General features: G+C 39.1%; 1 protein-coding gene across 46 annotated transcripts in view; it reads right to left on the bottom strand.

The window, feature by feature from the left end:
- LOC135487566 (inositol 1,4,5-trisphosphate receptor type 3-like) overlaps positions 1-14,590 on the bottom strand; it is a 169,343-nt gene that overhangs the window by 55,641 nt on the left and 99,112 nt on the right. For 35 of the 46 annotated variants that reach the window (XM_064771414.1, XM_064771416.1, XM_064771419.1 and 32 more), the window contains 16 exons: positions 12,193-12,231; positions 10,724-10,834; positions 10,261-10,338; positions 9,796-9,928; positions 9,429-9,538; positions 9,040-9,159; positions 8,534-8,675; positions 6,904-6,945; positions 5,111-5,210; positions 4,748-4,915; positions 3,581-3,788; positions 3,244-3,380; positions 2,952-3,019; positions 2,225-2,681; positions 1,868-1,952; positions 1,282-1,469 (listed from right to left, as the gene is read on the bottom strand). In XM_064771414.1, the coding sequence (XP_064627484.1) occupies positions 1,282-1,469; positions 1,868-1,952; positions 2,225-2,681; positions 2,952-3,019; positions 3,244-3,380; positions 3,581-3,788; positions 4,748-4,915; positions 5,111-5,210; positions 6,904-6,945; positions 8,534-8,675; positions 9,040-9,159; positions 9,429-9,538; positions 9,796-9,928; positions 10,261-10,338; positions 10,724-10,834; positions 12,193-12,231 (2,186 nt within the window). Of the gene's footprint in view, positions 1-1,281; positions 1,470-1,867; positions 1,953-2,224; positions 2,682-2,951; positions 3,020-3,243; positions 3,381-3,580; positions 3,789-4,747; positions 4,916-5,110; positions 5,211-6,903; positions 6,946-8,533; positions 8,676-9,039; positions 9,160-9,428; positions 9,539-9,795; positions 9,929-10,260; positions 10,339-10,723; positions 10,835-12,192; positions 12,232-14,491; positions 14,549-14,590 lie in introns of all 46 variants that reach the window. The other 11 variants (XM_064771393.1, XM_064771404.1, XM_064771405.1 and 8 more) reach the window with 5 other exon arrangements.

Raw genomic sequence — 14,590 nt, 5'->3', positions numbered from 1 at the left:
CCCCCTGCAAGGTTGAGGCGATATGGAAAAAGAGAGGTGAAGAAAAGCTCAAATGAAGTGGACAACTACAGAGAGTAACTTGAGAGGCTTTGTAGTTGCAAGACGCGCCCGGAAAACTTGGGTGTATTCGAACCATGGATTGGGATTTGAGCCATGACCAGTACTGTACAGAGAACGGCCAGTTCTACTCCTAATACCGCCCTCGTTAAAAAAGTCAGTCACTAAATGGGCGTTAACTTTATATGTAGGTAAGTTTACTTGGCTTCACACTGCAGGAGATAGCGCCACGATAATGTCACTTGTCTAGTTATTCCAGTCTAGTTAGTGAATTAAATTGTCCGACCAACCAAGCCCTGGTGTTAAGGTTGCCCAATAAGAGGGAAAGGCATGATTAGGGAATATCACTTGGTCCGAAACTAGAAGTGAATTGTATTGAAATATCCCAGAAACAAATATGTTCATGATATGTCGACACTGTTGATGCCAATACCCTATTCGATTACACCCGTCAACAACAGATTTACCATCGCGCTAACTTGGACTTAGAGCAGTATACAATGTGCCGCTTATAATTGCACTTTTCCGGTCAAAATGGACCAAAGTATCGCGCTAAGTGCAAATTAACGGTCTGACAACGTTGTAAAATGAGAGATAGTCACTGAAATTCCATGTAAGATGACATAATTTCATAATAAAAACAGCAATATCCCAAATTAATTTTTTTTTTTTTTTTTTTCATTTCTTGTCAACAAGTTATGGGTATTCTGCTAATAAGAGTTGATTATCTAAATTTTTCGTAACCTGCCATGGAATCCCAGTATCACATGACAACATTCAGTTATGACAGCTGGAACCGGAAGGAATCTGTTAGCAAAAATAGAAATGTATGACCATAACCATATCACACTTCATTTTTAGTGACTGATCTTTTAAATGCAATTGTTCAGCATCAAATTCACACTGTTTTATTTTAATGAAATATTTTCTTACTTAAAAGTAAGAATTTTGATGTGTGAGTGTAAAGAATATTAGGCAGGTTTCGTAACCCCTTAACGAACCACGAACTACAAAGGTCTATCGTGTCGTCATGTCCTCTTCTAATTCACTTACGCATCATTCGTAAATCATCTTATACTCAGAGGAATACGAGGAAACGTTTAAGTTATAACGTACATTTACACACTTCGTCCTTTGTCGTTCGTACATGCAGCTCTTGGTAAGGGTTGCGAAACCTACCTATCAACATACGGTCATTATTTTAAGTTCTATGACTGAACTTACGTGTCATGAGGTAGATCACCTGCTCCGCTCTCAATGACGCTGCCAGCCGTCCGCATGTAGACCCAGAGCAGATAACGCAGGTAAGGCTTCTTGAGATTCAGCTCAATACGTGGATGGTTCAGGACCACCAGTACTTCCTCCAGGGACAAGATGGTCTGGCAGAGGGACTCGATGAAACGGTTCTCACCCTTTGAGTAGAAGAGCGGCAGGTCAGCAAGGACGGACATTATCGTTAATGGTTACAGACAAATCGTCTGGCTCAGTTGAGTACAATTTTGCACAACAGATCAGTGGTAACTGATCACAGCGGGTCCAGTACTGTAGAATTGTACAGTTGCTTTCGCAGCACACTTAAACAGTTCCTTTCGTGGCCATGTGTCCATCCTTGTTTATCTTAAACAAGTCAAAATAAGTGCAGAATGTGGATAGGCAAGGCAAGTTACTTCATCCTCCTTTCCACAACGGAATTCTCCCAAATGCTGGTGCTGATCCAAAACGATTAAGTAAAATTATTCCAAGTTGATGCTCTACCATTTACAAACAAATGCTAGACCAAAATGGGCTGCACCTCTAACATGACCCTTACCTCTGCACATGTTGCCAATAGATCAATCAAGCCAACCAAGTAATGAAGATGGGCGGGTTCTCCTTGGTATGTCAACATTTTCTCTCTGAAACAAATACAATAGTTTTTTATGGAACGTGGATTTGGTGAAAGTGTTTCAGAATACTGGATTTGGCTTGGCAAAGAATAAGCTAAAGTCTGTTGCATCTAAGGGAAGAATTTCTAACACAATCACTTGGAAGATATGGCCGATTTTATTTTAGACAGCGCACATTACAATGCAAGACATCACTCAAATGTACTCATCTAACAGTGCAGCGATGCATACGTATCCTGACGTGGATACCTGACAAGACTACATCAGGCAAGACTACCCACCTCATTTCCCAGGGTTGATCCAGTACGTAAGCTGCCTTGGCGTAGTTCTGCATAATATATTTCATGACAAGCGTCTGATTCCTTTTCAAGGCAAGACCGTGACCTTCGACCTTCGCTATGACATTGAGAAGGTCAATAAAACCTGGCGCTTTCTCTCTCAGCTCAGAGGCGATGCCAACGATCTTCTGGATTTGTCGCGGTAGTATCTTCAGACACGTGTTCTGATTGCCAATGAAAACCTCTTTGAGGGCCAAGGAGAGTTCAGGTTTAGCAAGTGAGACTCTCAAGAGGCCATCCAACCGATCAAACACCCTTCTCTGGACCAGATCGAAACCCCGGGTCAGGTATTGCAGCAGCTTGAGGGACATTCGGAATATGTTCTCCATTCCTGGGTAGCGGTCCATGGTGACCACATCGATTTCCTGGGATAAGATCTCGAAGAGAACCCGCAATACGTCTAGAAGAGAAACCGTTGTAAGCTTTTGCGTAATGCCATATCGTAACCAAGACATCTCTAAAAAGTTACAGTTCCTAATCTCCTCCTTATAATATGGAGTAATTCGATTTTCTTTAATGATAAAGCCTTATACTAGAAGCCAAACTTCCTTTTATCGCAAGTTAAGGAACTTACAATTCCAATGTAAATGAGGTGTATGACAATTATACAGTTTCGATAGTTTTCCTGCAGTAGACTAGCAAATATGACCAATGGTTTTTTGTTACATACCATGGGTGACCAAAATACTCTGGTTCATAGGATGTCTCTCCTCAGGCACTTTGGGTAAATGGCACATTCTGAAAAAGCAACAGGAAATGAAAGCACACAAGTCTGTCTGACCTAAATCAAACTTCGACTAGTAATGTCTTTCGCGAGTTTTGCATGAAGAACAATACCAGAAGATGCTTTGGCTCTTGTGGTTCGACTCGGTGAAATAACACAACACTAGAAACTCTTTATTTCGGCATGTGGTCAAGCTAGGTTCAAACATGGTCATTGATGTGATGGAAGGATATCTTACTCTATGAACTCATCGAGGATGACCTCCATTCTTTCACACTGTCTGTCATTCAGTTTCTGTCTTGCCAGCATCCTCATGATCGGCATCTGCCGCGCTACTTCTCTGTGCGTCTTGCAACTGTCTGTTGTTATAAGCACCTGCAGAGTCATCAAAATTGGTTAGAAAGGTTTGTTGTACATGAAAATGTGACCATCGTTTTTTTCTTTGGTTTGAGTGAATGGTTGATATCAATAAAAACTAGTGAACGCTTTGAATATGGTCCTAAACCTTGGGTTGCCGGAAAGGTCTAAGAAAATGGATAAGGAAACATGAGCTTAGCAGCTCGGCCGTGACTTACCTGCGCCCTGACTGCAGTCTTGAAGAGGTTCGTCTTGGAAGAATAAAACTTTGTGAGAAGCCCCAATGATTGCTGCACCATCTTGTCATACTTATAGTTTGAGAGATCGAGGAGAATGTGTGTGATTTGTTCCCCGTCGATGTAGGCACTGTCCTCAAACATCTCCTTCAGTTCTCGTACCATCAACTTCTGCTTTTTTATCGCTCCCCTAGAGAAAGACAAATAATACCATAATTTATAATAAAACTTATTTTCACGAAATGATATAATTGTTGTTGTCGAGACTTCATCAAGTTAGTGAACAATGCAGTCTATGGTAAAACTAATGAGAATTTAACAGTCCGAAGCTTTGACTTATGACACACATGACAAATAATACCATAATTTATAATAAAACTTATTTTCATGAAACAATATAATTGTCTGTTGTCAAGACTTTTTAAAGTTAGTGAACAATGCAGTCTATGGTAAAACTTGTGAGAATTTAACAGTCCGAAGCTTTGACTATAACACACACAATAATACCATAATTTATAATAAAACTTATTTTCACAAAATAATATAATTGTTGATGTCGAGACTTCTTCAAGTTAGTGAACAATGCAGTCTATGGTAAAACTAATGAGAATTTAACAGTCCGAAGCTTTGACTATAACACACACAATAATACCATAATTTATAATAAAACTTATTTTCACAAAATAATATAATTGTCTGTTGTCAAGACTTCTTCAAGTTAGTGAACAATGCAGTCTATGGTAAAACTTGTGAGAATTTAACAGTCCGAAGTTTTGACTATAACACACATATGACAAATAATACCATAATTTATAATAAAACTTATTTTCACGAAATAATATAATTGTCTGCTGTCAAGACTTCTTCAAGTTAGTGAACAATGCAGTCTATGGTAAAACTTGTGAGAATTTAACAGTCCGAAGTTTTGACTATAACACACATATGACAAATAATACCATAATTTATAATAAAACTTATTTTCATGAAATGATATAATTGTTGTTGTCGAGACTTCTTCAAGTTAGTGAACAATGCAGTCTATGGTAAAACTTGTGAGAATTTAACAGTCCGAAGCTTTGCCTTATGACACACATTTTTTCACGCTATTTAGGCCAGACACAGAGGATGAAGGGTCATAGGCCTACTTACTTCTTCGTCTCAAAGGCATTGTAGTTGGAGTAGATGGCTGGAAGCAGTATGTTCTGATTCTTTGACTTGAAGTCTGCTGATACCTCACACTGCTTGAACTTCCTGACGAAGGCCTCGAGACGAGTATTGGACTGGTACGTCAAGAGAAGATCGAGCACTTCCATAGCTCTGCAAGAATGGAAAAGAGTTAGTCCAATGCGATAAATTCTCTTTCGAGAGTCCACTACCGGCAACACCCTCAAAAGTTGTGACTGACAGAAGCATGTTTTTCAATTTTGTCTGTCTACAACATTTTTTATAACTTTTGTTGCCAAGCCACCACATTTCCCATTTACTTTTCATCCATCATCACTTTTTACTCACCTGCATTTGGCATCAACGATGGCCTTGGTCTCAGGAGCGACATCGTACCTCTCACCAGCCCTATACTTGGACACAAGCTTACTCGCATCCTTGCTGTAACCTAAAGTTGGAAACATATGCAATGTGTATAAGGTAAGGGGTCTGCTCACAATGTGATGAAGCTAACATTATTCTTACATTTTTTTCTTTAATACTTGATGTTAACTCTCTTTATACAAGGACTAGCGAAACCCCCAAGTTTATTTCTACAATCTACAAAAAATTCTGAATTATTTGTCCATTTAATATTTTCGAAGATATTGGTTATTCACAAAATCTGCAAATATAAAACGCCAGATAATATTGAGTAATTTACTGTCCCAGTCCTGTTGTGAATTATGCAGTATCCCTTATGCTTAAAACTTAACTGTTAGCAAATTGAACGAGGTTTTTCTTAATGAACATGAGATGCCTTTTGATATATGGATTCTCTAGAAATAACACGATATTATCTGATGACAGTTCTAAAGAGAAGTCTAATGTGACTTTTAAGAGAGAGAGAGAGAAGTGAGAGTAGATATGTAAGTTGAGCTGATGCTTAAGTTTGCTTAATGTCCAGGTTGGTGTATAGTAATCCGATGAGTGTATTTTATACGACTAATCAGTTCAACAACTTTGGTGAACACACTGAAGCTGTGTAATTTCGTCAATTGTTTGTGATGTAGACGAAAGGACCTGAAGTGGTGTAAAATTAAATGTAAAAAAGAAACATAAAAACAACACTCAAATTTATTTAATGAACACAGCTGAACAACTGATTTTTGAGGTTTTTGAGAAACAACCCAGGGAGGCAAATGGTAATTCGTGTTTTTGACTTTTTAAAAAATGTTAGCGGCAAATCTCGATTATTAACGTTTTAGTTGTACACAAGTTCCTTTGGATGACACATTAACAATGGATTGCTAAGGGAAAGTATTATGTTGTGCTGGAAATGGCGATCTGTTCAGCAGCTTTGAAACGCTTTAAGGTTCGCATTTTTGGCACATTTGCATCTCAGTTTAATGACCTGCCAAAATTCGAAGGCAGGCCAAATTCATTCTTCGAGAGTGTTCATTTGATAACAACAACATAAAATGAAAAAAGTATAATAAATCAAACAAGTTAAACGATTGAAGAACAACTGCTTCCAGCTACTAGTGGCGTTATCTTTATTATCATTTCTTTTCAACAAATATTACAATTCAAGAATTGTTAATGCTAAGATTTCAAATAGCCAGTGGCTGATGTACAATAAATTCTCGTTTTCGATTCAATTACACATGCTTTTCACTTAACTACTTTCTTTAATTTTTCTGTTCCCGAACAGCCAAGAGAGGCTCGGAATATCAAAGACTGCCATCAAAAGCATAGAGATTGAAATATCTAGCTAGGGCGGAGCATGAGCCATCACTAGGAAAAGGCAGAGAAAGAGGTCGCCCTGGATTAGAAAAGGTAAATGGAGAGGATCCATGACAGATCAGGCGGGCTGTAGCAGGTTAGTACCACCTAGGACTAGACAAGAAACCTTATTGGACTGAGTGAGGGCAACTGGCAATGCGTTGCCTATCTGAGACAATCCGAATAGGAACCGGAAAACCCATAATGCATTCCTTATCACGGAGCTCCCCATACACATGGATGGGTCTGTGGCTCTCCCTTCGTATTTTCTCAGACCCAGCACCTAAAAGGTGAACATGAAACAACGATACAACTTGTTTCTCAGCATACATGTACTAAAACTTGCATGCCAACAACTGATGTGGAAATGTACTGACCCGGCGTTTTTGGGGTCTTCAATACGCCAGCTGTCACGCCACCTGTCAGGAAATGGCAAAACTAGACGTTGAAGTTCGAGTTGTTATTGAAATTCTTTAGAAATAATAATGAAATTATTATCAAAAACGTAACAGCATGACAAGTTTGTGTTTGACCACCTACCTGCTGTACCGGGTCAACGTTAAGATAATTAAGACAAAGCATACAGATTCTGCTCTACTTTACATGTAGCAAATAAATCTAAGCTGTTTAGTCTAACATTCGAAGGAAAGAGACGAAAGGACAGTTGTTAGTTTAGTTTATTAGGGATGGGATTAGTTTTATTTAAGCAAAGAATTTTTTTTTTTTTTTTCCACCCAAGTTCAGACCAATTTTCACTCGATTACCAGTCAGCACCGTTGACAAAACCTTTCACGACACTTAAAATATTTTTTTCTTCCCAAGTTCACTACTTGCGCGTCTTTTTATACTTGATATACATGTAGTTTTATATGTGTTCTTTTTAGATTTTGTACTTGTTATGACTGTTGTGGCGATATGTATTGTTGGTTATCAGAGGTTCATGCAGGTAAGTTAGTATGATGCTTTTCATAAAAATGTGATAAAACAACTTATGCATTTTGTATAGCGTTAAAGGTACAATGGACATACCGACAGAGAGCAATATGGAGGTTTGGTGGGAAACGCTGTATTACTGCGTCTAACATTAGGTCCACGGAGAAATCCTGGGCAATGCACAAGTTAACTAAGTAATATATTCTGCAATCACTGGATGCAATCAGTCCTTTGTTACCCATAATTCTAAACCAGGTCCAAGTTTATGAAGCCTAATGAGGGTTTGGTTACAAAAGCTTGAAAAAAACAATCTCTGTTTAGACATACATTGAGCGATGGGTAGTATGTTCAGAGGTAATAAGATCAGGCGGTTGCTAAGCTACTGAAACTCAATATATTTACAAGTACAGGTGGCCACAAGAAGCAAAGCATACTCACTCCAATAATAAGTGACCAGGGCAATGACATTTACAGCCGTTCGATCGAACTGATACATACTTGTCAATAGTAACGGAAATGATCAAAATGCCTCATAAATAAGAGAAGCACTTATATTGATTTCGAGAAGTCTTGATCCCTGAATCTTATGGATCGGTGGAATTGAAAATAAGTGAGAAACTGCTCAGGGTTAGCCAACCAGAAGGGAATCAAAGATGTTACATGGAGCTTTCGATTACTTAACCCATGGTTACCAGCTTCGTCTATTGCCACCCCTTGGCTTAAGCTGCCAATGATGATGTATACAAATTAACATACCTTAATGAAATATGGGCTATGTCCAGGATCTGCTCTCACAATGCCTAAAACTTGAAACAATTGTCCGAATATGTTTCGTTGTGTTAAAGATTCAGCATTTTCGCAAAGAAAAAAAAACAAATGGCCTTTTTGCAGACAACACTCCGTAAACTTATCGCCTAAAGAATGAACCATGATTCCGTTTTTTTCTCAATTTGACATTGATATGCACTGAACATGCACCATATAAAAACACATTACTTCAAAATTTCGAAGTAGTGTGTTTGACCATATATAGGTGTAGCCATGTTACCCTGGTCACTGGCCAAATGAACGTACCTTTACCTTTGTCTTTATCTTTCGGGAAGGGCACATCATGGCGCCCATCTAACAAACTCAGTAAAGGCCTGAGCAAGTCCTTTACGTCCTCTACATCGCCGTAATAGCCAAACTGCACCAGGTAGGACAAAAGGCGAAGGACCTGGAAGGGGATATAATGGAAAAGGCTGATGGTTGCGTGTGATTAGAAGTATCACAGTTGTAGAGAAAAAAACAACTGAAGGGGAAAGCATGTTGTGAAATAGATCAATATTTCTTAGGAAAATGCTACATTCATGTACACCAATCAGTAGAAAGAACTGCAGGACAGGACAAAAGGGTGATAATAAACAGCACAGTTCAGTTATTATCACGAACTGACTTTTAGAAGTTGACAAATCCCTACCAAATTTCTGTATATGCATATTTTTTTCGAAGGGAGCGAAATACTAAGACAGTGTAGGAAAGTTGGTGTTTCTAATCTTTAAGTGAGTACTGTACACATCACATTGAAATGATCTTCCTACCTCTGCAATCAACATGTTGTGGCCAATCTCACTGGCGGTCATTCCCTTATTGTTGTCCAAGAACTCAGCGATCCAGTCACGCAGTACCGGGAAGATCGTCACCAGATCTCGGGGAGCACTCTGAAAGAAAAGTAAGAATAATGCATATGATTGAATCGTGATTGAATCATAGTTGAAAGCAATTATCCACAAATTGAAAATGTTGTTGTGAAAACTAGCTGTGTGTCGAAACAATGATAAGTTCGCAAGTCTTTCTTTGGCTTCAACAACACGAAATAAAGCCGGATCAAACGATGCTGATATTGGCTGTATATAGTCAACCAGTTAAATGATGTCACCAAACATATTGAAAATACTTGATTTTGTGACTACACTTCCTGTTTACGTACCGATGCATCCTGTGACTTTGCCGCATCCTTTGTACCCACGTACTCATAGATGAAGGAGATATTCGGATTGTCCAGCACTGAGTAGTTGTTGCCAACATTGACGAACAGGCCTGCAACAGAAAACATCTCAATAAAGTCATGTAGTATTGTGTGCAGTTGAGATGAGTTGCTCGCAAAAGTCACTTGTGTTGTTTGGTTGGTAGGGCCAAGTCACTTGTGTTGTTTGGTTGGTAGAGCCAAAGCTGGTTTATTTGACAAATTATTTGAAATTTATTTCAACTTATTCGAAAATGTTCTGGAACACACATCCGTACATCTTCTCTTTGGAATACAAAATTAGAATTAATGAATGAATGAGTCAACTTACCTATGATTAGTTCACAATACTTGGCCCTGATTGCATCGGGCAAGATTTCAGATTGTACGCACAAGAACACCTCCTCCCAGGAGAGGTAACTCAACTGTCTAGTGATGAGTTGGATGCAGAGGTCGTTTCGGCCCTGAAGATAATAAGAATGGAGAAAATGTAAATAGGATACAAAAATAGAACGTAATATTCATATTGATGTCTTTTTACAACTTTCATCTGAAGCCAGTAAGAGATAAACAAATACTACTTGTTTAAGATTTGTTTTGGGATTTTTCGTGCATTCCCTCAAACCTTTGTGCATGTTGAAAACAGGTGCCCAAGTACAGCACTGCGGCGGCATCTCTGAAGGAATTCCAGTGGATGTCGATAGTTCAACAGCACACACATACGTATCGCAATACTTTCAACAAGGAGATTGGAAAGAACCTAAACTTCGAACGAATAAAAATGAGTTGAACTTACATAACAAAGGGCGGCAAACAGATCTAACTGATGGATGAGGAAGGTGTATTCATCTTGACTGAAGTTCGGATTACCTTTCTGCAATTAATAAGAAAGAGAATGTGTAGAGGTATGCCTCACTCACAATCTGGTCTGGTAGTATGTCACTTCAAAGGAGTTGCCATTCTAATTAGAATTGCCATAAAGTACCTCACGTCAATTCGAATGGCTCTTACTAACTTAGTGAGAAAGTACCTTTTTTCACTCGACGTACTCCTCAACCAAGGACAAGTGTGACTTGAAGACGAGTCATGAGAAATGGTTTTATGAATGAGTGGCATTTAAAGATCCATCTGTTTAACCATTCCAATTTGTGTTTCTACAGTTACGAAGAATTCCTCTCAAACTTTATTGGAAATTGGAATAATTTGTAAAAGGTGATTGGCACCTAGGAGTAAAAGTGTCAAGTACGAGTGATACTCACGTCAACGAACTCATGAAGAGGTGCCCAGTTCTTTCCTCTATCCGTGGAAACGTAACATATGTTGGGCGTTTTATGGATGTTCTGTCCCCTCTCAGTCAGATACAAGCCACGCTATGGGGGAGAGAGCGACCATGAGAATCATCTTAATATCATACCAGGACCTATAGCATGCTGGGTCCACGGTGCCACAAATAAGGTGATACAGACTTGTTGGTGACACTAGATCGGATGTGCAATGTTAAGTTCTACCAAGTAAAGCGAAGCGATAAACATTGAAGTTATCATTACATATTCTTCCTTGAAATAATTACATTCAAGTACGATTTTTTTAGACCCCCAGCAACACACTGAAGTCGTAAATGTCATGTCTCGTGCTGGTCTCGTAAAACAAAGGTAAGTGCTTGTTGTACGACCTAACTTTGTTGTTGTTTGAAAATAACTAAAATATTGTTTTCGTACATTTAAACGAAAGCATATTTACAACTTAAGTGCCTTAAAAAGAGAATAGTGTCTGTTCATGCATTCTCATTTGAACGCATGGCATTATGACTTTAGTGCTACCTGGCCCATTCATTCAAGACTCCCGTGCATAAGTTTCCACCGAGCCAATCAGTCTGAAGGATATACAGCCCTCTCAAGCTCCTATTCGAGTTCTCGTTCAGCTATAGTTTATGTTTACCGCTGTTCTTTCAACCGTTGAGGAACTCATCGACATATGTTTATCATAAAGCATTTCTTGAAAATTAATTGGCAGTTGCGTATAAAAGGACGACTTTTCACTAGGCTAATGTCGGTGTTGTTGAATTGATACTCGTCAAGTGCAGCTTTACCATTCGAAATATCAACCAGTGTAACTACAGCAGGTATCAGCTTAAATGTCAATGAATTACATTCTGTTATTTATATCATTTGTAGATGACTAAAATTTCAGACACACCTAGCATCATTTCTTCTTCAATATTACAACCTTAAACTCAATTGTGCATTTGACGTACATGTATATATAAATATTGAATACTCACATTACAGGTTTACATAGACATGAACACAATGATGACAGTAAAAAGATAGCAGGTCTAAATGGTGGGCGGCAAAATTGCCACGCATGCTGGCGGGAACTGTAGCAAGTCGTATCAGATTGGTCTTTCACCACATTGGTGGCAGTTCTGAGGTGGACAAATGTCCGATACAGAGGGTTAGGGTGAGCGTTAAAGTTTTTGGTGCCATCATTTAAGTTAAAGATGAGGTCAACAACTTTGAACTTCAACGTTTAACTGGCACAGTTGCAAACAATTTTTTTCAAAAATTGGATATATATTGTTTTCGAAATACCATTCTTTTAGAAGCTATAAGAACCTGACGAATAGCAGATGATGAGCACGAGACGACTTGCTACTGGTGCCCTGTCTTCAACCTATACAAGGCACCTATACATCGGAGAGAGATGTGGTTTAGAGCAAGGCCATTACCGTAGCTGCAGCATTCTTCAAAAGAGCCGAATCTGGGGGCTGAAATAAAATGCACCGATTGGGATATCTGTAATGTCATATTGGTAATGCATGCTAGTACTTGGCGGGGTTCAACGGATGCGGGAATGGAGCCAATTACGGGAGAAAGCCTGGAAGCAATGTATTCGTTTTAAAATTAAATTGTGGGAAATGCCCAATTCTCAAAAAATCTGATTGGGGAAACCGTAGTAAGGCCCAGCTAAAGGCATCTAAGAAGAGTATTTGCAATAGGAGAGTGTGATGATAACACTGCGCTGAATTGCGAAATCATGATGTGATGAACCTGCGTCAGCTTAACTTTTGATGATGCGACACGATATCGCTTTACTAACTTGATGAGAAGATGTAACGAAAAACAAATGTTGTTTGCAATTAGAAAAATCCGTGTAGACGAGTTTTGAATACGAACAAACAAAGACCATTATAACAAACTTGAAACCAAAGCTTGGACAATAAGCAAGGTAAAATGGAGGAAAAGTAGCCACTGGAACTGTTGTTGACTCCCATGATCAAGATCGTGAAAGGGCTACCTTTCCACCGTTTCCGATATGACATATGGTACAAAATTTATGTCGTTGATACGGAAATAAAACTAACCGGAAGCACATTAGGGAAATTCAAGAAACGAGACAACAGTTACAGCGGACATGAGTTAATTGACAAAAAAAAAAACGTAGCCTCAGATCAGCTGGCTCCTCGCAGTACTTTTTATAGTCCGCCAAAATAGCCATTGGAAATTCTTCAGTGTACTGGTGTATGTGGAATGCAGTGGTCACATTTGATACACCGTGTCTGAGAGGAAAGATGTTACATGATATGCACTCTGGCCAACCACCCTCTGATCCCTGCTTCCAAAACAACCGCGGACTACGATGATTTTCACAGCAGGAATATATTGCACCAGCTGGGTTTGTATGAGACTATATGACCCTTCTACTTTCTGCTTCAAGAAAAAGAATATTGTTCAGAACCATTATTTCCTCTGGACTGATAACGAAGCCCTGTCAGGTACGAGAATAACCTCACAAGAATCAAGGACCTAGGATGGAAGAAGTACAACATCTAATGATAACAATAAGATGATAATTTCCGAATGAAAAATGTACACAAACATAAAATCTATAAAATATGACATGAAAGTCTGATATGAAATGTTACTGTTGTTAGGGCGTGAACGATTCGATTGGTTCGTGTGAGACTCAGACGGAGTGCCCCGAGCCGGAGTATACGAAAGCATAGAACTCTAAGTCAGAATGCCGATGAAAGTCCAGCAGTTGCAATATCAGCTTAATGTTTACGACAAAGCTTGAATGTGCTGTGCAGCTAATTTGATTTTTCTAGCAATTAGGACAGTTTCAGACAGTTCAGTTCAGGTCACTTTAGTCTGAACATGACTTGGAATTCTCTGTCTGAATGTTTGACTGCCACAGAGTTAGGCATTATAAACTGAACTGCTGTGAATACTTCAACATGAAATTTACACTGATTGATTTTTCTTCCTTATTTCATCATCATGGCATTTTGACCCAGGTGTCTCCATTGCATTTAGTTTTGTTAATTACTGGAAAATTAAAATATTCTGGGAGTTCACTTAAAACAAACCTTCGCGGGTATAGATGGATCTTTATCCTGAAGATGGAAACGAAACAGTGTCTCTGTTATCTGAGACTCCCGCCTCTTTGTTTACGTGGCAAAAAGGGAACCCGAGTGCATGCGATATCAATAAACAAAAAGATGACGCGCCCCTCGATAAACTGTGACCAGCACCTGCTTCTGACAGCCGGTGTGTCACCTTAATGCAAAAGGAAACAACTCTCCGGCTCCGCTGTTCTTTAAAGACTCACTTCATGTAGTTAGTCTGGAAAAACATCTCGAATTTGCTGTATCATACTGCACGAACAAGGAGGTAACTGGGACTGTCTTTCATGCTGATGTGTGCGTTTTGCTCGTGTTGTGACCTCTGCGTTCGCTTCCAATTGCGCTCTTCCCCGTTAATCTTGTCTCTCTAGCAAGTATAGCGGCAACCAAGCAGCAGAACCGGTGTCAGTAGGTATTTGTATATCTAAATTGGTAGTGAGCAGCCTTTGAGATGTTCGTTTTCAATGATCATGTAAATATTGCGTTCTTTTGGGGTGAAATGATATACTATATGGACGGGCATAAGGTGGGACTATATAGTGAAACACTGTTCCGTATTAAAACCCTATCCCTTCATATAGCAATACTTGCACCATAAACGCGCTCCATTCACTTAACTCACCAAATCACCACCGGGAACATAGTACAGTCCCGCCCTTCTATCTTCCGCCGAGGTATCCTAAATTAATACATAATGGGGTTGAAGGTCGGTACTACATGC

The sequence above is a fragment of the Lineus longissimus genome, chromosome 5 (assembly GCF_910592395.1).
Source record: "Lineus longissimus chromosome 5, tnLinLong1.2, whole genome shotgun sequence".
NCBI classification, from domain to species: Eukaryota; Metazoa; Nemertea; class Pilidiophora; order Heteronemertea; family Lineidae; genus Lineus; species Lineus longissimus.
The sequence above is the reverse complement of the archived record's forward strand: the minus strand, read 5'-3'. Positions and strand labels throughout refer to the sequence as shown.